The sequence below is a fragment of the Pollachius pollachius genome (assembly GCF_949987615.1).
Source record: "Pollachius pollachius genome assembly, chromosome: 10".
In the NCBI taxonomy this organism is placed as follows: Eukaryota; Metazoa; Chordata; class Actinopteri; order Gadiformes; family Gadidae; genus Pollachius; species Pollachius pollachius.
Window position 1 is genome coordinate 7471408 of NC_136943.1, and position 25714 is coordinate 7497121.

Consider the following 25714-nt stretch of genomic DNA (forward strand, 5'->3'; position numbering starts at 1 on the left):
AAATGCTGTTAAGCGCAAGTAAGCTTTACACGTCATAAATCATACATTTTGGGGTTTGATTATAACATTCAAAATCGATGTGATGTTCGTATCAAAGCAACACGAAGACCTTTGATGTCAAGAATGTAGATAGAAGTAACTACGGGGAGAGGAAATGGGAACACAGCTCTAGCTGTCATGGTCCAACCATCTTTAAGCCTTCTGGAGGTGTTTGCCTAGAACAAAATCCCCCTCCCCTCTTTCTCCCCCAATACTTATTTGGACTATCGGGGGGGGGGGGATAACAGTAACTTTTATGCCAAGATTGTACCCCTGATATCAGACATATTGTTTCTTTTGGGCTTGAGAGGCAAGGTCTTTAGCTTTCTCCTTGGCAGCCAAAGCTGTCCCTCTCGCCCGTTCTGTAGCAGTTTCCGCCAAGGTCCTCGATGGAGTTTCACCTGTGAGAGTTATCATGAAAGACAGAGGCATGTTAAAGTTAAAAATGAATTATTGACATAAGAAATGGATTTAAATAGTTTAAATTGAATGATTTTAAATCTTGAAATATTTTGTCCATACACAGGATATTTCATTTTCCCCAAAAGTCTAAATTTTGTGCCAACTAAGATTTTATTTTTCTACTTTTATCAATATACTTATAATATCATTAATTATTACATAACCATCAATACACATACAATGTTGTACCTTGCATTTTGGCCAAGATATATTCAAAGCCTTTCATGGTCTTTGTTGCACTGGTCTTAAATCGTGCAAGGCCGAATTCCTGAAACAATAGAGTTGTATGACATCAGAAAAAGCAAACGTCTCAAACAATAGCATGTGCGTAACACACATACTTCATTTCTCCAAGTCAAATGATAACCAAAACCTAATACCTAGTTAACCAAATTAACTTTATAACTATGATATTTATAATTATAACTAGTCAGTGTATAAGTAAAACCAATAGTTTGTTTGCCCTTTACCCTACCTACACTAATGCAGATCTCTCCCTCAGGTGCACTGACCTGAATAGCTCTGGAAAGCCCATAGACCTTAGAGGAGATCCAAGCCTCTCTCTTTATTTCCGTCCAGTTGCTGTTCTCAGAATTAATCCCATAAACGCACCGCTCCTCCACAGACTGGAGCAGGTGGGGAAAGCAAACCAAAGAACACAAGGATAAAGACACACAAGTCACTGGTGTAAGAGGAACATATCTACAGTAGCGTGATCAAAGATGATTAGTACCATGAGGCGGGCATGGGTAATGTTCCAAGTTAAGGTGGTCATGGTCCTTTTCTGAGGGTCCACTATGGAGTCCTCAATGACATATGCCAAGCTGGACATGTGTTTGGGGAGGTACCGCTCCATCCAGCGAGGAGCCCTGCTAGTTTTGGTCATCAGACGTCTGGAAATGAGGCAGTTGCTTGGCGTAACCTCTCGGAAAATGATATCTTCCGTTAAAACATGGTTACTGTATTGGAGGAGGCAAAACGCATAAATTATAAGAATGCTGCATGTAATGTAACACTGCATATTGTTCTTATGTGAGGTGGCTTGAAGCCACTAAAACAAGTAATGACACTGTGTGTGTGTGTGTGTGTGTGTGTGTGTGTGTGTGTGTGTGTGTGTGTGTGTGTGTGTGTGTCAGTTGAGAAGGTAACAACAAAGATCAGAAGAAGAGTGAGCTATATTTGCAGTATTACCTGTAAGGGTTGGGATAGCGTTGCCAGTATGCAACGCAGGCTTGGTCCCATGTACATTTCAGAAGGCCTGCACAGCAGAAATACTTCACCATCGTTCCCTCTGGTTGTAGTCTGAAGAGATAAAGCAGGAATGTGGTTGACAAACCACATTCTGCTCTTATTTAAATGCTCAGGAAATGCACACAAAGCTTCATAAAAAGCTTCAAAATATCATTCTAACTGAATCTTAAGTGAAAGAGCTGCGCCCGATCTGCATTACGGTCAACACATGAATAGCACCAGGAGTCATAAATGGTGTCAAAGTTGAACGGCGAGGCAGTATGGCGAGAGGACGATAGCTTCCTTGATAGCCATGGCTAGACCTAAACTCTTCATGATGAATGAATTTTAGGATTACATTATTTTGTCCATATATAAACTATGCTGTATCACTGTCGATCACGACGATAGTAATATGAATCAAAATGTACCTGTAAAACCATTCAAAACCAAAAAGTAAACGAATCTCCTTAAGATAGCAAAAATGTGAACAGCTACATGTCAGACGTGAACAGCGGAAAAAGGTCAAATTCAACGACATATCCGGTGTTGAACGAGGCTGCAAAGTCCATGTTGAGCACTAGGGGTCAGCACAGGACAAAGTATATTATGTAGCTTTGGTCACGTACAAAAAGTAATGGATTTATTTAAATATTTATTCATTTAATTGTAGATCGTTGTATGATATTATTTAAAGTACTATACAACATTTCTGGCATGTCGATGGCAGACATAGTACCTACATACTACATAGGCTTCCAGTTACATAGGCTTCCTGCTTGTGTGTTAGGTGCAGGCCTGCTCACTGTTCCCATGGTAGCCTGGTGAAACAGCTTTTTGTTATTTGGACCCCAGATAGCGAACAAACTTCCAGAACATGGGAGTTCTGCCTAAACGTTTGATTTTAAATCAGGGAAAAAAACATTTTAGTTTTAAATAATAATAATAAATTTAAATAAAATCGGCACTCCATTTATTCTCTGAATGTTATTTGAAAAAACACATTTTTTTATTTTATTTAAAAAACATATATTTTGTTGTTTAAATATCTTAAATTATTTCTAGTCGTTATGTTTTAGCATGTGATTATTTCCTTTTTAAGGCACTATGAATGGCCTTGTGTTTGAGTGGTGCATTATAAATAAACTTGTCTTGCCTTGCCTAACATTTAGACTTCTGTAGTTAGTTATGGTGGTAGAGGTAGGCCAAGAATGGCAATGCTCCACAAAGTCTAGGGAGCTTGTAAGTTATTTTTACTTAACTCAAGACATTACCATCTTAGTATATTAAAAGTATTATACTTTTGTAATACTAACTAAAAATAAGTTACTTCCAACTAATGCAGGCCTACATTAGTTATTATTTCAACTTGAATCGTATATTTATCAATTGCACATACACTCCACTCAGCAAAGCAGACTTATTGAAAATAACAGGCAAATGTACTATACTGACAAGCAATAGTGCACTGTTTCTATTTTCCATTACTGCAATTATACAGAATAGCAAAATTGATGTGTCCAATTATACGTTTGGATGTATGTTGTCCCGCAGACAGCTAAAAACATGAACATTTAGATAATATACCACAGTATTAGCGAGTAATTAATCTAGCTAGAATATTAATTCATTACAATGAATCCAACTGCAGTTAGTGAAAAAAACACTGAGAGGATGTTAATTTTTCTGGGTGTAACTGTCAAGTGCATGGAAATTATGTTGCAATATGCAAGAAGACCTTAACGATCTAAGAAACCCAAAATTTTCAATAGGACACGTTGATGTTTTTATATATATTTTTAATATATTTGTACGCAAACTTCATATACATTTTCTCATACTGTTAACCGACATGAAATATAAACAACCTACTACTTATTTGATGGTTCTCAATTGCACAAACAAAGACACATACTACAACAATGAGTCAATACTTGCATGTCATTACTTGGTTGTCATTGAATACAAATGTGTTTTATTACATTGTTTGCTGATAGTGGCATTGAGAGCTCTTTGCTGCCCCATGACTCATTACAGTTTAGTTCGTTATTGTGTTGTCATAGTTGAAAATACATCAACCAGTACAGAAGAGAAAGTGTTTTGTTTTTCATACACAAATAATTCATATGTCCACTACAGTCGGTCCGCACAGTGTTACAGCCTCTTATGGCCATGTATAAACGCAACTTATACGATTTAATGTCCCCTTAATCCTTAAAAAAATAAAAACAATAGCATACTTCATATAAACATATTTCACAGATTGATACATTTCTTTACAAAGAATGCAGCATTCAAAAAATATACACATGCAAGATGTTCTCAGTTAACATCGAGGTATTCAGAACAAAATGTTGCGGTCATATATTTTTGCAGATGAACTGAAAATCACAAAATGCCATGAGGTCTGTCTTTCCTTTACAACGATGGGGAACGGCCCGACGCCTGGACCCCTCACACCGGGGTGGGATGTCGGGCGCTGTGACGGCTGCTCATAGTGAGCCGCCGCAGCGACCGCGTCCTGAAGGATCCCTCCGTGTGGAAGCTCTCCGGCTTGTCCGCGCACCGGAACACCATGAGGAAGCCGTTCCTGTAGTTCTTGTTCATCCAGCCGTACAGCACGGGGTTGGTGCAGGTGGAGCACATGGCCACGATGTGGAACAGCGTGTAGATGAGCTTGTACTCCTTGAAGCGCAGCACCAGGTCCAGGTCGCTGGCCAGCTGGAACACGTGGAAGGGCAGCCAGCACGTGGCGAACACCACCACCACCAGGGCCAGCATCTTAGTGGTCTTCCTGCGGCGACGGAGGCTCTCGCTGTGGGTGGCCGGGCTCACGTGGTTCTTGAGCTTCAGCCAGATGCAGACGTAGGCGTAGCTGATGACGGCCAGCGGCAGGATGAACTGCAGCAGCAGCATGGCCAGGCTGTAGATGACGCCGTCGCGGCCGGTGCCGTGCGGCCACTTCTCGGAGCACACGGCGATGCGCAGGTCGATGGAGGGGATCTCCTCGTAGCGGTACTCCCGGAAGATGGCCAGCGGCGCGGCCAGCACGGCCGAGATGGCCCAGGTGAGGGCCATGATGAGGAAGCTGGTGCGCCAGGTGAGCCGCTGGCCCAGGTGGAAGACGATGCAGCGGTAGCGCTCCAGCGCGATGATGGCCATGGTCAGGATGGACACGTGCACGCTGAGAGCCTGGGCGTAGGGCACCATGTGGCACAGCACGGCGCCGAACTTCCACTCGTCCAGCAGCGTGTAGACCAGGGTGAAGGGCAGGCACAGGGTGTCCACAAGCAGGTCCGCCAGGGCCAGGTTGGCGATGAAGAAGTTGGTGACGGTGCGCATGTTCTTGTAGCGGATGATCATGTAGACCACCAGCGAGTTCCCCAGCAGCCCCAGGAGGATGATGAGCGAGTAGGCCAGGATCAGGACGATCTGGACCCCCAGCTGTTTGGTGACGTCCGAGCCGAAATCGGGTCTGTGGAAGTCTATGCTGGAGTTACCCGGAACCGGTATCCAGTGGTAGCTCACAGTCTCCGTGGCCACCCCCTCCCCTGTGCCGTTTGATGAGTCAGTGGGACTCATGCTCATCGATGCCTGGTTCTCAGCTGGTCACACTCCTGAGGACTAAAAGAAAGGCAGTGATTAGTCCTCAACCCAACGGTGTATCAGAGACACAGAAAGTGCCATAATTGATGAGCCCAATGAACTGTAATTATAGCCACTTTGCCAGGGAGGCTAAACATGAGGAGAAGAAACCTATTTTAGCTCTTCAATTGCATAGCATTATCACATTTTGCTCATATCAAGAGCATTAAATAAGAACAGATCATGGGTGTCATCTGTCTCCAAAGCCACAGTTAGAGTTTGGTCTGCTTTGGCTGTAAGCATCAAGAATTTAGATCAGAAAATGTATTAAATAAAAAAGAAACGGAAGGTCACTCATGCGTTTCCTTCTGAAGAGAGCGAAATTGGATTGGAGAAGTTCATGTGTGCACATACGTACTTGATAAGCTCTACTTCAGGCATTTATATTCCTATCTATTGATAGAACGTCATCTCTCTTCGGACACTTGTCTTAAGAGATGAGTCACTTTATGCTAAAACTGTTTGTTGTAATTTTTCTGCTTTAATAACCACCTGTGCCCTTTCAAAAGCAAACAAAGCATGCAGTTGCAAACATATTCAACAATACCATTATCACACAATGGTGGTTAAAATATGGAGCCTTCTTCTTAACAAAGATACAAAGCCTTTATCTCTATCTTTCTGACAATCCAAGTCACAGGAAGGTCATTCTCAAGACTACCTCGCTCTTCACTCATTGTTGTGGCATTTTGTCATGACAGAGAATCTTTGTCCTGAGAATACCAAAAGCTGGAGAAAACGGGCAAAAAAAGATCTCCTTGAATACATAATATAATCAGCCTCTGTTGCCTGTATTTTGCATGCCTGCATTGAGAAGACGACATTGGAATAATATGAGATTATTAGATTTGACATTAGATTTGCTTGATTTGTCTGCTGTTTAGCTATGACCAGGGGAATTAAGTTCTTAAATATAATGAATGTGGCCCCTTTGGTCAAATAAATACAAAGATGGGTATTGATATATTTGATTAATAAATATTGAAAATCCAAAGCCTTTTACATTGCTGCACACTTCATCACTGCATGCAATGGAGATGACGTCTCATGCCATTAAACAGAGCCATTCAATGACCCGCAAATGAAGACATATTAACACCATAGGGATTATATGATCATAGCAAAAATTATAGCATGTCACTGTCATTTGACCTGCTATGGCACCTGTACTTCCACATTAGTCAAAGGTGAAACACACCGAGTAACTCAGTAATATTAAGGGTCATCGAACAGCCTGCGATGTAGATGAAAAACGTGGATTCATAAAGCCACCCGACTAACATGTTACTTGAAGTCAGTCCGTGCCATTGAGAGATAAACCAAGATTAGTTGAGTCCTTCCAAGACAAATAGTTGCTTCCCAATAGTGGTAAAAAATGGACAGAAATTCTGCGTGTCTTTCTTGCGCGATTGTGAACTGATGTCAGTGGAGTTGCCGGTTTCAGGTCGATGCGTAATTGATTCAATTTATGTTGCACTTTCAATCCATTAATCTGTAGCAAGCTATTGAGTTCCTGTGACAAAGTACATATGCGTTTTAAACGGTGTCTTTCAGCCAAGTAGTTTACCTTACATTGAGTGATCCGGAGCAATATTCACCGCCAGCTTCTACCACATCAAAATTACGCATGCCATACTACCTATAGACTACGCATCCACACGGTCACGCACAGACAGTCAATCACCAAGCCGATGACAGAAGGGTTCCAAAGCGACTGGCAAGCGCGTTCGCATTAAGTCTTTCCACATTTATTGCATCCATCCCGTGTATTCATTAACTCACCTTTTCGCACTATATTTCCCTTTTCGAAGGACCTCGACTTTCGCAAGGTGCGAAACAAGAGGGAACGAACCCTTAGCTCCTCCCAAAGTGTGTGGAGTGCACATTTTGGTGAGACTGTGCGCTCTTGCTTTAGGTCTATGGCACACAGAGAGGATGCTGGCGAGTATGCGAGGCAGAGTGATCACGGAAATCATGTCATTCATGAAATCACAGTTAGTGCAAACACGTTGCATTAAAGGTACATTCATGAAATTTAAATTTACTTATTTAATTAGTTAATGTAGTAATAAGCATTGACTAACAGTTAATGAACAGTTAACCGGTCTCATTTACTAATGGTTTTCACTTTTACCATTGGTGTTCATATAAAGGTCAACCCTTACCCTAACCCTAATCCACTAACCTTAACCCATATGCTAATGCTATATCATACTACATATTATGCATTAACTAATGTAAATGAATGGTTTATTAATGTACCGTTATTGTAAGGTTCTATCCAGTAACTTTATTAGATATTGTGTCTGTAGTGTAGGCTATTGAGACTATACATTTCCGTATCCATCCTTCTCCGTTACCTTATATTGTGTAAGATCTGAAGCAGTGACGCACACATCTACTATTCTATTATTTTTATCACCAAGACAACACCCTCCACTGAAGCTTTTCCTTCAGTGAAGATCCTGATGCAGCTCTGTCTAACCAACTCAGAGACAGCTTTATATCTATTTCTACAAAGTGCATGTTGGACATCGGGTCAAACAGAAAACATTTCACAGTGTTAAACTTTCTATTCGGGGGGGCGGGGGGGGGGGAAACCGAAGGCTGCTCTTTATGGACAATGAAAACTGAACATATTGTAGTCCTTCTTTTTCGGTGGCCCGCTGACATTACCATATCATCCACCACAACAACTACTTTCCAATTATGGGGTTATTCATGAGAACCTCTCTGAGTCATCCTCAGAGTACAAGGTACAGATGATAAGAGCAACTCTTACTGTCGGCCCCTAATTGCATATGACTACGTGCCTATTCCCAACCGTGATCTAAAAATGAAAGTAATGGGTTGTGGAGGGCCTTTGAGAGGGACCTTTAGCTCATTGGTTTGTACGGGACATGTGTGGTTTGACTGATGTTCACACACATGTGAACGTGTTACGCTTCGGATTGAATCACAGGCGATCGCATTGCGTTTGATGAAAGACCCGAAGGCTACATCAGGATCTGGTCTCTTTCATCCAACCTTTCCTTGTCCAGCCAATACCACTGATCTACTTAGCGGGGATAGGGAGCCCCCAGGTGGGAACTGGGACCCCAGTACCGCATCCATGGTTACCGGTTGGCTCGAGTCAAGATGGTGCACAAAAGAGAAAAGAAGAATATAAATACCAACCAGTAAAACGGAAATAATGGTGTGAACAGGCTGGGTCTCACATCATGGCACTGCCTCAAATCAAACAGTTGGCACAAGGAAAATGTGCGTCTTTTGCTGCCTCGTGACAAAACACTCAACATGTGCACCAATCTGTGTGTATTTACCCAATGACATGTGGAGAGACAGCCAGTCCCTGTTCGCCGTGCCACTGATAAGGACTTTGTTCAAGACTCCTGAAAACAATGATCACTGTGACAACAGCAAATGCATCACAGCTCTCCATCCGATGATTCCTTGCATTTCTCCTGATAGAGAACATTAAGGCGCCTCTCTCATGCACCGACTAGGTAAATAGACTTTACGGACAATACACTACTTTTCACACAAATACGATATTCTCCTCCTTCATTTTAAAGGCAGGCAGTGAGAGAAAGAGAGAGAGAGAGAGAGAGAGAGAGAGAGAGAGAGAGAGAGAGAGAGAGAGAGAGAGAGAGAGAGAGTCAGTAGGTGAGTATGATCAAGGAGAAGCCTGCATCGCTCTCCGCCTCTCTTTTGCTTTGTATTCACCTGTAAGGCTTAACTGTTTTTTTTCCACATGCAAGAGTTCACAGGGACACCTGTGGATATTTGATTTCAAAAATAAGACACTTTATTAGATTCCCCATGTGTATACTATTGTTTTCCAGTTAAGCCTGCTGATTTAATTATGCATGACACTATAGTATTTCTGATTAAGGAACACGAGTGGGCTACCTTGTTAATTAAGGGTTTTATTTATTTCTCTTTGGGGGCTAGGGTTATTGGGTGTCATAAATATAGGGCAGTAAATTGAGAATTTAACTGTGTTTAAGGGCTATGCAAACAAAATTGAACTGACTGACCTGTCCTATCAGCCTACAGAGAAATAAACAGGGTGGTGCATTATTGAAGAAACACGACTAGGGGGTGAAATGTGAATTCAGTGTGTGTGTGTGTTTACTTTGGAACGCATGACAATCGGAGGTTGACCAATTAGAAGACGCGGTGTACTCGGGGGGCGTGTCCCGTACAGTACACAGTGTTCCCTGTGTTGTTCCAACCTCAAGCAGCTGCGCGCTCCAACTCCCCAGCACAGGAAAAGATAGGGACACTTTGGGTGGCAAAACTCGCTCAGTAAGTTAATTACAAAGCGCAACATAAAGCGTATTGTATTCCCACATGTTCGATTATTAGCCTCGCTTCTTGGCTAGCTCTTTTTTAGGCTCAACTGGCTGTGTCTTGGACAACGCGTCCAGTACTTGCTTTGTTGTTATGGCATCAAATGCCAACCCCTGTCGTGCAAAACATTAACTTGTTGACACCGCAATGAAGCACGCCATCTCGTGATCGACCATGAGGATGACCCCCCCAAACCGTTTTACTCCCAAGTACTTTCGCTTTCGTTAGCTAGCATAATCTAGGCCTACGTGGATAAGAGTCGAGTTGTCCGCTGCGACGTGTTGTTTACCCTGGCTCTCCTGCAGGATATGCCGTGGGTGTTGAGAGTATTACATCTCTAAAAAACAATTGTTTCTCCACCCAGGGGTCTGTTGTCACTGCTATTTCTCCACATCAAGACGCCATCTGAGCACCATGGCGGTGGCTGCGTCGCAAAGAGGCAGTCTACGGGAGGACCTGACGTGTGCAATATGCTGCGATTTGTTCCGAGACCCTGTCATGCTGCCATGCGTGCATCACTTCTGCAAGAACTGCATCTCCAGGTACTGGAGAGGGGTACAGGGGTGTGTGAGCTGCCCCCAGTGCCGCAAGGAGTTCAGCTCCAAACAGTTTCACACCAACTACTTGGTGACGGCCATGGTGGAGAAGGTCAGAGCCAGCTCTTCGGACAGCTACACAAAGAACATAGAGGTGGGCTATTGTTAAACTTTGTTCACATTTGCCAGCAATAAAGAGTATATGTATTCAGCTCTAATTGGATTTCTGGTGCCTGGTTGCCTGTTAATTCTCAGTGATTTCAAAGTATAGGCTGACAGATTAAATGTCAGTTGACGTATAGCTTTGAAGCAGGTCTTCATTAACCTGACACACCAGATGGTTTTACACCGAACCATCTGGGATGTTGTCCTTGGAAAGGGCAGGCACTTTCAAAAAATACTTGGCAGGTGATTGAATGAACCATCTGTCTATCATGTATCACACAGATCATGTAGTTCCTCATTGAACACTGATTGGTCCGAACCCCTGCGGTTCGGCCACAAGCTCATTACTTGAAGCCTGGCAAAATGGATTCTAGTGTGATCCTAATCTCGCAAATCCAACTGCCTCGCAAGCTCAAGACTCTAAATCCTGTGAACTGGAATAATCAATACAGTTGAAGTCAATGGCAGTCCACCTTGGAGCTATCCACAGCTGATAACGTTTATTTTGCTCATTTACAGAACAGTGTAGATGACACTATCTCAGTCAATTAAATACATTTGTAGCTGCGACGTCCCTCCCATAAATTGCTAAGAGCGAAGATCAACTGCCTCTCCTTCTAACAGTATCATAAATATGCATGATGACCGTATGACTGTGCCCAAAGGAAATATAACAGTACAATAAGTTCCTTCATTATGCAGATGTTGTTTTGCTACCTCTTTCTTCTTCAATTTGTTGAATCAGAAACAACTGAAGGAGTCATTGGAAAGCCATCTCGTGAAGAAAGAAGAGTTATTCAACATAATCCACAGGGACCAAGAGAAGATGGACACTATAAAGGTACACTGGTCTGTGTGGCCACGAGGCAGCACTTAACAGATACGATTTCTCATATCAGTCCTAAGGGCTATATTGGGTGATGCTTGCTGATAAAGTGAGTGCTTCAATGCATAAAGCAGGTGTCAACACAGCCTGTATCCGTTGCCAACATGGCCCTTTAAATATCACACTTGCTTGTGTGTTCAGTGATGTTCTGAATATTCTGTGCATCATTAACTCCAATTATGTGACCTCGGACTCGAGATGTGTTTTGCAGCCTCTGAAATTAAAACTAAATATCGACGCTCTGCCCAATTAACTTGGAAATTTGCAGGGTTTCTTGGTTAATCTCCAAATTGAGATAACAAGACCTCTTGTATTACCTTAGGCGGCCACTTGATTGGCTGCAAGTTTGTAAAACACCTGCGATAACGGCACCTCTGCCACTAAGCACCCCATAGGTTAATTTCAATTAGTATTGCATCGTAAGGACAAAACACCCATACCCCTTGAATCAGCACACAGGGTCCGGTCAACTCGCCAGCGCTGTGGATTTGCATCAGGTAATTGGATGGAGCTGATGTTAAGTCCAAACCACAGTATAGTGCAGGTCCTTCACCAGCCGTGGATCTCTCTTCCTTTGCCTCAGAGGGTGGGAGCCAAGCTTCAAGCCCGTGTCCAGGGCGAGTTCAGGGCCCTGCAGCAGTTCCTCCAGGAGGAGGAGGCCTGCGTGATGGAGCAGATGAGGCGGGAGCAGCGGGAGGTGACGGATAAACTGCGGCGCCACCTGGAGGACAGCCGGGAGGCGGTGAAGGAGCTGGAGCAGAACATCAGAGCGCTGCAGCAGGCCTTCGCCGCCAGCGAGAACACCACGCTGACCGAGGTGAGCGTTAACCGCCTACAGGTGAGGTGTTTCGGCCTCCGCTACGTACTAGGAAATCAGTTTGGAGTGATATTATAATAGCCAATGCATTTTCGTTTTTCTATAATAATGCATTCAATAAATTCAATCTCAGACGCAAGGACATTGTACGTATGGAATCACAGAGGACAAACACAGGACACACTGTGTGCGTGATTGTGCACACTCCTACACACAATCACCATTCAGTATGCATTAAGAAGGGCTACGTCAAGCAGAATAAACTTGGTAGATAAGGAGGTCTACTCTTTCTGAATCATTTGTGTATCGTTCAAACGAGACCCATTACTATTATATTATCAGTTTGGATAATTCAATTTTGCAATCAGTTTCGCTTGTCTCATTTCAGAATAGCACTAATGCAGTGTAAATCTTATTTTTTTCCTTCCTCACCCTCCTCTGTCTCTTAGCTGCCACAGATAAGGTAAGCAATAATGACATTATGTTTGATAGACAAGTATTTGGCCTGCAGTCACACATGGCACACTCATATGATTAGCCTTTCCATTTGTGTGGTAGGTAGTGACAACTGCCCTGTGAACAAATGACCCGTGCATACCTGAAAACATTTGTTTGCATTTCGCCAGGCTGTGTGTACAGGTGGACGCAGCGCCGGAGCTAGATATGAATGCTTTCAGCGTCAAATACACAGCGCCATTACAGTACATCACGTGGAGGAAGATGTTCAAGTCTTTAAAACCAGGTAATGCTTTCCCTCAGGGGTTTGCTCCTCTTAGGCCGCTGCATGAAAGAAGAACAACTGCGTGTACAATAATCAATGAGAACAAAGAGAGATTCTCCGTACAGGAGGTAGAATTACCAGCCGACCATAACACACCCACATTGGAGGACATTAATCAATGTTTTACATTATGAGATTATGATCCGTCCTTATCACTCAAGCCTTTATTTACCTCCCCACGCCTCATAGGTCCGGCCCCGTTGACCTTTGACGTGGACACGGCCCACCCGAGCGTCTACGTCTCCAGGGACAAGACGGTGGCGGTGGAGTCCGGCAGCGGCCTGGTCCCGTACAAGCCCAGCCCCAAGCGCTTCCTGCAGTGCGTCAACGTGCTGGCCGCCGAGGGCTTCGGCTCGGGCCGACACTACTGGGAGGTGGGCGTGGGCAGCAAGCATAAGTGGGACCTTGGCGTGGCGTCGGAGGCGGTGGACCGGGGCGCCCGCGTCAAGCTCAGCCCCGAGAGCGGCTACTGGACCCTGAGGCTGCGGAACAGCGACGAGTACTCAGCGGGCACCCAGCCCTGGACACGGCTGCCGGTGCGCTCGCTGGCACCGCCGCGACGCATCGGCGTGTTCCTGGACTGCGAGGAGCGGCGGGTGTCCTTCTACGACGCGGACAACATGAGCCTCCTGCACTCGTTCGCCGACGGCCCCAGGGGCAAGGTGTACCCCTTCTTCAGCCCCTGCATCGCCGACGACTGCCAGAGGCCGCAGCCCATCCAGCTCATCCACCACCTCCCCGTCTCTCTGGTGGTCTGAGTGCGGTCCGGCTAGGGAAGCAGAGACATGGCCAGACCGAGGTGTCCGTTGGCTCTCGTGACCAAGTGCCTTTGTAGCCATGCTTTGCCGTAGCAGCGTTGCAACTGTTGTTGTCGTCAATGGTGTATTTCTTGTTAGAGCCTATGTTGTTGACTCTGCCATGGTGCAAGCCAACAGCTCGCATAGCTTCTCATCTCATTTTTCAATTATCCGGACATTTGATTTATTTGTTTCTTCATTGGCAGACTTTGCTATATATATTCATTTTGCATCTGAAAGCAAACAATGGAACATTTTAGGATGACTGGGAAACGAATGATGCTGTGCTTAACCTAAATTGTATGACAATAAGCTGCGTTGTGTGGCCTGCCAAACTCTAAAAGCCAATTATAGTTAAAGTGCTTCAGCGCTTTACCAAACACTAGTAATTACATTCCACTGATTTGTCAATTTTCTTTTAATATAATGGCTGCTAATGACCATTATTCGGCCAAACAGTGGACTCAATGCATGCGTGTATTGAATAAAATCTCCATAGAAAAACTTCGAAACCATTGAAATATTGTTTGAAGCATTTCGGACCTTTGCAAAACTATTGAGATCACTAGATTATATTTGTATTATTAGTCTTCTCATTCAATGCATGGTGGTTTTGCAAGTTAAATGTCATTTGTTTACTTTATTGGCTTTTTCTGTTTGACTTGGAAGATTTGGTTAAGAAAATTATGATTGCAAAGTATTGACTTTTGCAATACCTTATGGGTATATTGCGTACCTTTTCCTTGCGCCAATTTCAATTTAAATGCAAACTGCAAACTATTAAATGTATTATTACAGAAAATCAATCAAGCATTATTGAGTTGTTTATCTCATGATTGTTGCTGCCCATCTCATTATTATTTGCTCTGCACTGAACACTGCCAAATTTGTGCAAAAGTGAAATGTTAACCATTTCCAAGCCCTTTGCATGACAAGTAGTGCAGCCCCACATCAGTTGAAGAAAATACTAATATTATAGATTAAAATCAGTTGGAAAATCCCACCGTTGAGATGACATAAAAGATCAATGCCCGCACAATATTAAAACACATAATGCACTTCACTTACAGAATATGGCCTTTTTTCCCCTCAGGCCTATGACTCTCGGGTGACCTTGCTTGAAATATGCAAGGATGACAAAGTGGATCGCACAAAAAGATTGAACAATAAAGCGTCCTGTGTGTGTGTGCTCGCACATGTCCGTGTGATGGGTGGGGGAGAACCCTGACAGTCCTGCACCTGGTGTGGATGTTCTGAACACATCTGAGCCATCCCTGACACTTTAACTGCGAGGATGGGCCTTGTCCTGTGGTTATCTCTCCAAACACACGAGCGCACCAATGTCCTGTTTCCCTTCGGCCGGTCAGAGGTCAGACAAACAGTGAGAGAGTCGGGGGCTGCTTGACGGGCCTCTGGGGGTAAAACTGTGCAGGATACTGTGGTGTCCTCTCCTGCAGACTGGAAAACTAGTACGACGACTGTCCAGACTGAATACGTGGGCCTCCGTTGGAAGCAGCAAGCTCCGAATGAATGGCAGCATTTACTGCAGACTACAAACAACGGACTTTGACCTCTTTCTCTAGCCGTGTCGCTGTCACGTTGTTGAAATAGAACAAATGAAAAGTAACTCGGGCTTACTCTGTGAGTTGCTGTTGTTTAGAGTCTGACCTTTAGTCAATGGAATCAAAGAATTATATTTTGTAATTAAATCAAGGATTCTGGCAAAATGATGAAGGAATGAGGTTGGACTCATTCTTGCAGTGAATAAAACCCACACTTATTATCAGTCTGCCGACCCACTACGGATGTTACGCTTTGCACATTAGGGCCCTTCTCGTTTTACGATGTATTAGGAGAAGTCCAACGTGCATGAGATTCTACTTATATTAACTGATGTATCGACCAGCATAACCTGTGATTGTTTCATTTACTGTGGGGGTGAGGGCCGCATTCCAAACATTAACCACGGCGTCCAAGCCTTTTCAGCCACATCAAAGTAGCCCGTCGCAGCCTGCAGGGTAGTTGAGGAGGGAGCATGTGAATGAGTGGCGGCCAGTAAGTGAGTTGGTTGCTTGTATTTTCCACATCCTTCCTAGGATGGCACCAGTGGATCCGTTATGTGTTTCCTGCAGAGGGTAGGCCGGATGGACTGGTGGCCCTTCAAGGACGAGTCCTTGAGCTCTTTTAGTTACTCCCCCCCCCCCCCCTCGCGTCCCCCCTCAACCTCCCAGGAGCGAAGCTGCATTATACCCGACACTTTCATCTCACTCCCAGAGTTGCCTCAGTCAACACTTTTTAACTTGTGGCTGGCTTGTTTTTGGATGGTCAGATGTCTCTTTTTGACATCCGTGATCAGCAGCTCTATAAGCTGGCGATCAGCTCTGTTGTATCTGTAATTGAATGTTGGAACTCCCAACAGCATGCCAGACCGGCCACAGGTTGAAGTCTGTTTTTATTTCTCGGAGCAAAGTGTGCAATAACCCTTTTTTAATTACATCCAGTCAATCACAACATTGATTTTCAGGGCCAGGCTAGTGGACTGCTGTAAATGAGAAGGGTAGTGGTGTGCCCACACAAACAAGACATGTTCCTTCTGCTCCATGCTGCTGCTCATTCATTGCTTTTAGCCCGACTTTTGTTACTCTTTGCGAAATCAGTCACATAAGAACTCATTTATAGGGATGACTTGTGTTCAGTTTATTCAACCAAAGCACAAACCCATTCAAATTAATAAATAGCACGGCCCATTAGGTGGGAAGGAAGATAGAATGGCACTCATTCTGGAAACACAATTTGTTATGTCATCAGTTTTTAGCCCTGTGAGTTTTGAGAACAAAAGGGTAGTGATATCTGCTCAATTGATCAGGTATGAATTGTGACCGTGGTCATTTTTTCTGTATAAAGATGTGAAGCAAAATTGCTGCAGTTACACACGCAAGCACAAACGCACACATAGGAACATGCACACGCACACCCCCACACACACACACACACGCGTTGTTCAAGTACATGTTTTATGCATGTGTAGCCATGCTTTTACATTTGAAAGATTTGTTCGCCAACACAATTGTCACACCACATTAAGCATGGCAATTCACAGTATATAAATGGTTTTATGTGTTAAAATGATCTTTGAAACACCAGGCAGTAATTTGAGAAGTTTGATGAAAGTCCTACTGCACATCTTTCCCCATAGCCTGTTCAATGACCATGGTATAACCTTATCACCTGCTGGCCTCTGTAAGAGTAAAATCTCCAAGTTAAATTGCTGGTACTTGCTGTTCTTTAGAACGTTGTCCCGCTGTAGTTAACCTTTAAAATGGATCAATAATACTCAATCGAAAAAGGTAAAACAAAAAAATACATATTTTGGAAATCAAGCCATATACATTCTGGTGCCCAAAGATAGCCAGCTCAATGAAACAACTCAGTATGCTATTGTGTAGGCTTAATTAAAACCACTTTGAACGATTAAGTGGCCATGATGTAAATTTAATCTTTACACCATGAAGAAAATTAGTCATGGATATGGACCCCCCCCCCTCCCCCCCACACACACACAAACACCACCTCTCCCACACACACGCACACGCGCACACACACGCACGCACGCACGCACACACACACACCGACTTTAGTTGCTTGTTTTATGAACTAGAGGGGTGGGTGTGCATGCTCCAGTCACGAGCAGGGGAAAGGGAAATCATTGTAAACCCCATTCACTGCCCTGTGCATCCATTTGACAGGAAAACGCTTTTCTTTTTCTTACCATTCCGGAATTCGCACATCCTCTCTCCAGCAGCCGAGTGGGGAACGCATCGTTCGCCTGGAGTTCACCTGAAGAGTGTTTTGCAGACGCGGACTATTAAAGTGACTTTCCACAGCGTTTCCCGCCTTTCTATAGTGGTTGACTACACAAAGATTTAGGATTTTAAAAAGAATATAACATAAAAGTAAATATTGGCTTACCACTGCCAACTGGAAATTTGGAAATGAAGACGGATGCAACGTTTTTCTGTCGAGTTTGGATTGTAATTGCGTGTGCCTCAGGTGAGCATGACTTCTTGAAAGTTTTTGGAGTGAAAAGTTTTTATCGCAGGTCAAAGTAGAGGACGAAGAGCTGTTATGTTGATCAGACACTGTCCTTCGACACTAAAGTAGAACATATGATGTTCGCTAGTCATCAGAATCATTCCACAGGCGTCTCTTGCGTTTAAAAAAAAATCCGTTCATTTATTAACGTGTCAATCTCTAAATGCCCATCTGAATTACAAATCCTTGAATTGTGACCGAGTCCATGCAGATGTCCTATATTCCTGTTGTATGTTTTAATATAGGCTATGTTATACAAAAATATGTATAAAAATAATAATTTCCCGAATGTTAGCTAGTTAAACATGTGCCAAATGTGATGGTGAATTGGCAGAGAAAGTGTTATGGTATATGATTTGCAAATTGTTTTAGGTAATTCCTTTGGTTAGGCAGTGACATGAAGATGGAGCGTTGAACTGCAATACATTAAGACCTCTTAACTCCTTTAATGTTGACCTCGTGAACTAGGCGGCGACCATACACACCGCGTGCGTGGGAGTTATTGACTGTATCCCTTACTATTGATTAAGTAGGCCCACAGGTGATATGGAACCAATACATGTATTCATCGACATAACCCCAAGTTTGCAGTTTTTACTTGAAGCTGAACCCGAGGTTCGGAGTAGATCGTACATTCACCACGAGTTTCTGCTGAACAGCTGGGGCTCTTTTTTGGAGGAAGAGATACCATATGGCCACCCAGGGTGCCGATTGGCTGTTACTCTATTCAGGCTTTGACTCACACTCGATGTGTGTCACCACGACAGGATATGGGACATGTACTAATATTTATAGTCGATTTCTGATTTAGTATTGCTATGATATTACGATAGTATCAATGAAGGCATATGTTATTGCATCCTAGTGTGCTTGCATACGATTATTCTGCCACTTTTTATTAACATCACGACTTAACCATTTGCATAAATCTCATTCACATATTAATGCATAGAGTCTACAAAGCGACGCCAAGAGAGTAATTGTCCCACGTCACAGTTCCTGAACCAGTTCCTCCTCCTCCTCCTACTTCTTCTCCTCTTCCTCCTCCTCCGCCGCCTCTTCCTCATCCTCATTTAAATCATTAGCATCATCATTATGTAATAAAGGTAGTAGGATGGATCAGTGAGGACGCCTGTCCTCATAGGACAAGCGCTGGGATTAATGGGGTTTGCTGTTCAACTGAAGCAACTCTATTCACTTATGATATAAAAGGAGAATACCAAGGTGGTCGCTGAAAATGCAATAAATGTGAGTTTATTTCCTGCAATGATAAGATTAAGGCCTTTGGGGGCTGGAGGAGGAGGTGGTGTGTCCGTGTGTCCGTGTGTGTGTGTGTGTGTGTGTGTGTGTGTGTGCGTGTGTGTGTGGGGGGGTTATTCACTCTCAATACAATACTTTCTGTCTCGGTCGTCACAGGGTCAGCAGCGCCATGTTTCAGTCTCAAGTCTCTCAGCCTCATGTTGATCCCAGACCATTTCACTTTCTTCTTCATCCTCCTCTTCCTGACGAGAGAGCAGAAAAAACTAAACAAAACATTTTGGGGACATTGGTTTAGTGAAAAGGTTCTGGTGTTGGGTGCCTGAAGCAGGTTACTGAGTTCTAAAGCTTTGAGGACTCGCTGTTCTCCCCTGGGTGGGCTCCCTCTTGGCCGTCATATGACTGACCGTAACAACTGATTAGCCAAAAAAACAAAACAGCAGTTTCAGATAGTTCAGAGGCCGAGCTCTGAATCCAAATGAGAGCGATGATGTGTGTGTCCCTCCCCCCCTCTACCCCGACGGCTAAAATATTGTTATTACTGCTAGCGGTCAGTGTGTGTGTGTGTGTGTGTGTGTGTGAGAGAGAGAGTGTGAGTGCCTGTGTGTGTGTGTGTGTGTGTGTGTTTTTTCTGTGTGCATACCTCTGCTTGATCAGATCATCCTACCCCCCCCCCCCCCTGCAAAACCAATCTGAAAGTGTGTTATTGTAGTCACCTACTGTCTGTCTGTTGGGGTGGCTCCAGCCAACAACAGTGAGCCTCCAATCTTCCGGCAGAGATCCTCGGGTTTCAACCGCATAAGGGGGATCTTCTCTGGGCTGGGGGGGGGGGGGGGGGGGGGGGATCCGTGCCCTTGAATATTAGCTTGCGAGGGAGATGAGGGGGTGCGGTGGTGATTGGTGGCTGGTGGTTACGGGTGTAACCACACGTAGAAAGAGTGGAATGTCGTCAGCACCGGGTGGGGTGAAGTCGGATAAATAAATATGCCAACAGCGGCGGCTCTGTCATCATGTGGGACATATGGGAGCATGCTGTAGCGGCCGGCTGTTGTGCGCGGGAACCACGTTGTCATCGCGTATGGCTTGCAGGCGTATGGTCAATCTATACACCAGCACCCATGTGCTGAGTGCGTTGTAGGCGCGGAGGGATTATCTCCTTCAACGGCAGGAATCCATGGCCGGGGCCAAGTTACTGTCTAGTGAGTGTCAGACATTTAATGCAAACCACCTGTGTTTATTTATTTCGTTTTTTTCTTTCTTGCTTCCATCCCCTTGACCCCTCAATGTGTTGTGTGGCTATTATATACATAAGTACAGCGTTATTTACGCTGTATTGACTGGATTCTACTGTATGGGGTTTAGGAAGGGCTGTTCTTTTCCCATGGTATCATATCAGGGGGCCTCGCTGAGGCACGGTATTATCTTGTGGTGTGAGAGAAATGTATGTTTCTTTTGCCTGGCAATGCAGTGAGCATCTTCCTTGAGCCCTGTTCCCATGACATAAGAGGCCCCGAGGCTGCATGTCTTCCATACTAAAGTGAAGAACAATAAACAAGCCACACCTTAAGGCCGCCGTAGCCACTTTCCTTGGATTATGTTGGCATTATCAGTCTCTTTATCGTCTCTTCTTTCTCATTTCTCAAACAGCAAGCAGTGGTATTGATTTTTGGTGTTATTCATATAGAAAATACATCTCTTATTCAGCTAGTACTTTGTTTTGGACTCCTTGACATTGAGTCCTCGAAATTGGAGAAGGTGAACAGTTTTCCACTGGGAGTTTCATTGCTTCTGCTGTAATTGCTTCACCAATAGATTAAAGTTCTCTTTTGCACTCCCATGTATGTTGTGGTTGAACTGGAATATGGCTGATAAACTCCCATTTGCATGGCAATCACCTCCTTACTCCATCCAAATGAAAGAGTTGAAGTGGGGAGACCGCAGTGGATCGACATGCCCTTTTCACAGAAGCCATTTTGACATTTCATAGCAGCGTAAACACAGGTGTAATTGATGAAATTAATTTTGTTCCCAATATCAGCGCCATTATAAATAACACCTGTTTCTACCCTGCAATAACATGCAAAAATGGACTGCTGTTTAAACATTACAACATTACAACTCACGAGGAACCCTTCCCCTGTCAGCCTATCCATAACTTATTGCATGTAGTGCCTAACCTGCAAAGGATCCAGCACAAGGGCAAAATCTCCCCTTCCCCAGCATCGACGGGATGTTACACCACCGTTTGTGTTTTTTTAGCAATGCTGAGCCTAATTTCTTTCACTTACTGGTGTTAATAAGAAGCGGCAGCAGCTGGGTGATTGCTTATTGAAGGAGTGTAGGTTTTTAACAGAGCACCAATAACACTCCTATGCTATGATTCACTCGGGTTCGTGGGAACGAGAACATATTGGCATGGCCTAATGAAAATGTGTTGCACTCTCCCGAGGCCTTCAACCTCCCATTATGGTGAACTGCTAACAACTTGCACCGTTGACCTTGCCTTCAGCGCTGCCATTCACCCAGGTACCAAAGGATGTCTGAGGCAGCCGCCGCCATAGCAATGTGGTCGTTATCCTGCACCCATCTGAGGTTTGCAGCAAACAAGTCGACCATTTTGCAATCAAAATCACCCCGTCTACTCAACATTAATAATCAATCAGCGAGGGGGAAAAATAATTCAAAGATTGATAGTCGATACAGCATTGCCTGCAACTATCCGGTAATATTCCATCAAGTGTTAACTGCAGGTTCATTCCGCCCCCCCCTCCCTCCCTCCCTCCCCAACTAGGGGGAAACAAATATCATCTAAGTCATAAAAAAGTGCTGACTGGTGAAAATAGCCGGTCACAGAGGAAGAGCCTGCACTGTCCGGTGTGCCTGAGAGGCAGGTATAGGAAGATTGAGTCGGATAGGAAACGCGCCCCAGATGGCCGTACGCCATGCATCCTTATGTTGCAAATCCCTGTTCGGACGGGAAGTAGGAAAAAGGCCTGAATCCTAATAACGCAGAGAACAGGGATGCGCTGAATGTCATCTTACTTCCTAACAATGAAATCAAAAAGCGTGCGTGCCAGTCGGTCTGTTGCCTGACTCAGGCACTGGCCTTGTGTCCAATTGACTGAGGAAATAGATTGTGAGTTATTGTTGTTTTGTTCCATTATTCCTTTCAGATGAGTGCGGGGGAGTACTGTGTGTGTGTGTGACTGTGTGTGTGGGTTGGTGGGTGGGTGGGGGGAGATGGATGGTAGCATTGAGAGAGAGTGTGAGCAGAGAGAGAGAGCGAGAGAGGTTGAGGAAGAGGCAGGAGAGGAGAGCCCTGGGGCTGGTTGACTCCACATCCCAGAGACCAGGTCTGCTCCGTGGCCTGGCTGCCCTCCTGGCTGGCCCCCCCCCCTCCTGCCGGACACGGTGGGCTATTTCAGAGGCCGGCGGCCCTGGCCTTTACACATACTCACACGGGGACACTGAAACAACTGCAGGCTTGTTTTTGTCACCTACGCTCGGAGCTGCTAATAACTAAAAAGGTTTTTAGATTTTTTTTTTCCAAAGTCCCAATTCAGCCCAATTTGCATATAATTGCTAAACGATTATGCAGGCATTAAATGTAACTGTTAGAGGTACGTGGTGTACTTTTTGTCTGCGGTACGTTCCCTGATTTTGACGTACTTTGGGTATTCTAATTAACTGTATTAAAATAGCATAAAGTTTGGAAAATGTTAAGTGATGGAAACCTTCTAATCAAGGGTAATGTCCACTTTTCAGCAACGTTATAAAAGAAAAACATATTTCTTGAAAGAATCCCACAGTCCACCACAGGCTAAATCCAGAATACGGTTTATTTTGTTTTGTTTATACTCTGATCCTCTTTTCCTGTTCATGACACGTGACCCATCACAGACAAAACTATAGAGGTGCAAGGAAACGCACTCAGGGCAACATGTCCTGCCCTGTCCATGAAAAAGGGAAGCAGGAGAAACAAGGACATGATGGAGAAAAACAGGAAGTTTAGCAGCAATAAAAGACAAGACCCAAGACAGAATTTCATTCTGTTCTATGGCAGGCGCTTAGGGCTAATCGTTTTGCTCACACTAACCTTTGATGCCGGTGTTTCACACAGTTTCTATTATCTGTCAGCCTCCCATTGGGCTGCACATGGGTGAGGGGTGGGCTGGCTTTACATTGAGATTAGTATGCCCCTGGCATCCAGAACGGTTTTAACGTATGGCCACAAGTTATCTGCCCTCAGCAGGTGTTCTTCATAATGTCTTTGATGAATGTGAGCCATATGAGCCAATATGCCAATATGAGCCATTGAAGTGACAGAGTAGAATAATTAAGCGACTTTACATGAGCGGGTTATTTACGACTCCGGCTCCATGAGTTATACGGAGAGCAGCACGCCATCTATTTACATCAATAGCAGGAGGAAACAAAAAAGTAAGTAGCCGTTCTTCCCCAGTGGCGTTCGATGCATCATCCACTGCCGCAGTAGAAACACAGTACTTCACATCAGTACCTTTCCCAGCGTTTTCGCCGTTGTGCCTAGACACAGATTTTGCAGATGCACATTTGTATTATTTTTTTGTGCAACTAAGTATAGGCTTCGGGTTACCCTAGCGTGAATATTGACGGGCTCTCATCGACAAAGGGGACACGTCTTTGGGATCGCTCAGCCGTGTTTGTTGCCAAGATGACAAGCTGCAGTATATAAGGTATAAGTGATGTCAATAGGCCCAAGTGCTCTTGGGAAGGACTTTCTTTGGCTCTCTTGAGTATGTATACATCTGGCCTTTCCATCATGACAGAAGCATGTCGTCCACAGCCTCCATGAACAACAGCTGTGTGCTAAAGTAGTGTGTGTGTGCGTGTGTGTGTGCGTGTGTGTGTGCGTGTGTGAGTGTGTGTGTGTGCATGTGCCGGCGTGCATGTGTGGGTGTGTGTCTGTGTGTTGAGCGACCATATTTACGTTTGTTGACTCACTCGTACTCCAGTGTCACACAATGCTGAGAAATGTTTTCCCTCCCCTAATGTCCTTCAGTACAGTGACTCAAATTCAAACCCTAATGCACACTGCCTGTTTCTAACTTTTTATTGCTCTTTTAAACAAACATTTACTTCCGAAAAGTTGTTTTAGGCGACTAAAAGCGTGGTGTTTGCTTTAAAAAGCCAGCTGAGGCCGGGACAGAAGACAAAGACAATACTCTGTTCACCGAAATCTCCACTCACAACAACAGAGAGATCAGAGTCCTCTCACTGAAGGCATGCAGACATGTGTATACACACAGGGACAGCACCGGTGGGAGGTCCCCCAGTCACGCCAAGTTAATCAGGTTCCCTTTTAACCACCACAAATAATTGTGCCCTTTCGGTGCCTTGCTAAATGGTAACCACAAGAAGAGCCCATGTCACCACGTGTTACTGACAGTGTTTTGTTTTACTATCAGGAACTCAAACTCCAAAGCCGAAAAAAAGGCTGAACGATCTGTCGTGTGTACAGGAATTCACCTCAATCACACTCACAACAAGCCAGGCTTTTTGGATGCATGTTGTGTTGTTTTTTCCAAACCACAACTAGTGTTTTTCAATTGCCGATAAGCCCTTTTAAAAAGCCCACTTCAGTAGTTTATATTAGTCTGAAGTAGCCCTGTCCTCACTTTATAAACATCCATTTCTCATTCCCCTGGCCCTGAGTCATTAGTGAGTGAAGGGAGTGCATCACCGCAATAACTTGTGTGTGTTTTATCACTTCTATAAAACGAGGAATGCTGCCTCTTCTGGGTCTAGGTAAAATCACCTAAAGTGTCAGTCTTATCTCCTCAGCACCAAGCGGAATGCATCGGAAAGAGGGGGTAGCCGGATCCGACTCTTTTCTGGCACTCTGCCCTTTTCCACATTTGTTAAAGGTAGTCGTTAACCATTCATTTTCTGAGCGAATTTTCGTTTTTTTTTTATGCTCGAGCAATCAAGCGACAACAACCGAAACGGTGCGGACACGCACTCGGTTGTAATTGGAAAGTCGTGATGCTGTGTTCAGGGCACGCCGCAGAGATAGCACCGAGTAGGTAATGTTATAGACACGGAGGATATTACTCTCAATGATGAAAATAATGGAAACTCACTCACATTGGAACCCGGGAGGACATCTGTTTTTTCGTGTTTTGAAGTCCCCCTCATTTGGTGCGTCTCATCTGGCACGGTTTTTGCGTGGCGCCATGCGCAGACTGCACACAACGTGTTGGCTGGCGTTATTTCACAGTGTGTTTGTTAGTATAATAAACCAAAAGCAAAGTGCACCCCAGGGCGACCTAATGACATCCGTATCAATGCAAAAGAATCGCTCTTAGAGCCACGCGATGATGGAGCACGTTCACGGCACTTCAACGACAGCACACTGTATCACACCCAAGAAGTACTTTACAAAGAGTCCCTGTGTTCTTTCGCGGGATCCGGAGCTCCCCTTGATTTGTACCTTTAATAACTATCGGCAGATTGGCAAACAGCTACTAATGTGCTACAAATCTTCTTTAGGCAACTCGAATCACGTTCAAGGGAAACATTGAACATTCACATGCATACAGATTTCTTCTCTTGGCCGCTCCTAGCGTGGGTCCCCGCGGTGGTGTAAAGGGATGCATGTAGTATGCATGC

General features: G+C 44.4%; 4 protein-coding genes across 6 annotated transcripts in view; 2 read left to right on the forward strand and 2 right to left on the reverse strand.

The window, feature by feature from the left end:
* Positions 1 to 181: 181 nt before the first annotated feature.
* Positions 182 to 2272, reverse strand: prelid1a (PRELI domain containing 1a; the record flags this gene model as incomplete). Its single annotated transcript, XM_079744476.1, has 6 exons — positions 182 to 440; positions 691 to 769; positions 1014 to 1127; positions 1235 to 1460; positions 1693 to 1803; positions 2163 to 2272. 6 exons carry the CDS (start codon positions 2270 to 2272, stop codon positions 319 to 321), a joined length of 762 nt encoding a protein of 253 aa, XP_079600602.1. The 3' UTR covers positions 182 to 318.
* Positions 2273 to 4185: 1913 nt separating this feature from the next.
* npy7r (neuropeptide Y receptor Y7) lies at positions 4186 to 5319 on the reverse strand (the record flags this gene model as incomplete). The annotated part of the gene is made up of 1 exon (XM_079745378.1): positions 4186 to 5319. The coding sequence occupies one exon, from the start codon at positions 5317 to 5319 to the stop codon at positions 4186 to 4188; it is 1134 nt and encodes a 377-aa protein (XP_079601504.1).
* A 4244-nt stretch (positions 5320 to 9563) lies between these two features.
* On the forward strand, positions 9564 to 14502 carry trim105 (tripartite motif containing 105). Its single transcript, XM_079744923.1, has 7 exons — positions 9564 to 9687; positions 10097 to 10422; positions 11179 to 11274; positions 11903 to 12136; positions 12586 to 12599; positions 12763 to 12878; positions 13107 to 14502. The coding sequence occupies exons 2-7, from the start codon at positions 10147 to 10149 to the stop codon at positions 13673 to 13675; spliced, it is 1305 nt and encodes a 434-aa protein (XP_079601049.1). The 5' UTR covers positions 9564 to 9687; positions 10097 to 10146; the 3' UTR covers positions 13676 to 14502.
* Positions 14503 to 17528: 3026 nt separating this feature from the next.
* The window catches only part of flt4 (fms related receptor tyrosine kinase 4), a 46248-nt gene continuing 38062 nt past the window's right edge, over positions 17529 to 25714 (forward strand). For 2 of the 3 annotated variants that reach the window (XM_079744919.1, XM_079744920.1), the window contains exon 1: positions 17529 to 17764. In XM_079744919.1, the coding sequence (XP_079601045.1) occupies positions 17707 to 17764 (58 nt within the window). In that variant the 5' untranslated portion in view covers positions 17529 to 17706. Of the gene's footprint in view, positions 17765 to 20151; positions 20263 to 25714 lie in introns of those variants that run through there. The other variant, XM_079744921.1, reaches the window with a different exon arrangement.

Bases quoted from the DNA above. Each gene is read 5' to 3' on its own strand.
- trim105 (XM_079744923.1), top strand. From the start codon at position 10,147: ATGGCGGTGGCTGCGTCGCAAAGAGGCAGTCTACGGGAGGACCTGACG. The intron at 10,423-11,178 runs GTGGGCTATTGT...TTGTTGAATCAG, and splicing joins GCTACACAAAGAACATAGAG to AAACAACTGAAGGAGTCATT. The intron at 12,879-13,106 runs GTAATGCTTTCC...CACGCCTCATAG, and splicing joins GTTCAAGTCTTTAAAACCAG to GTCCGGCCCCGTTGACCTTT.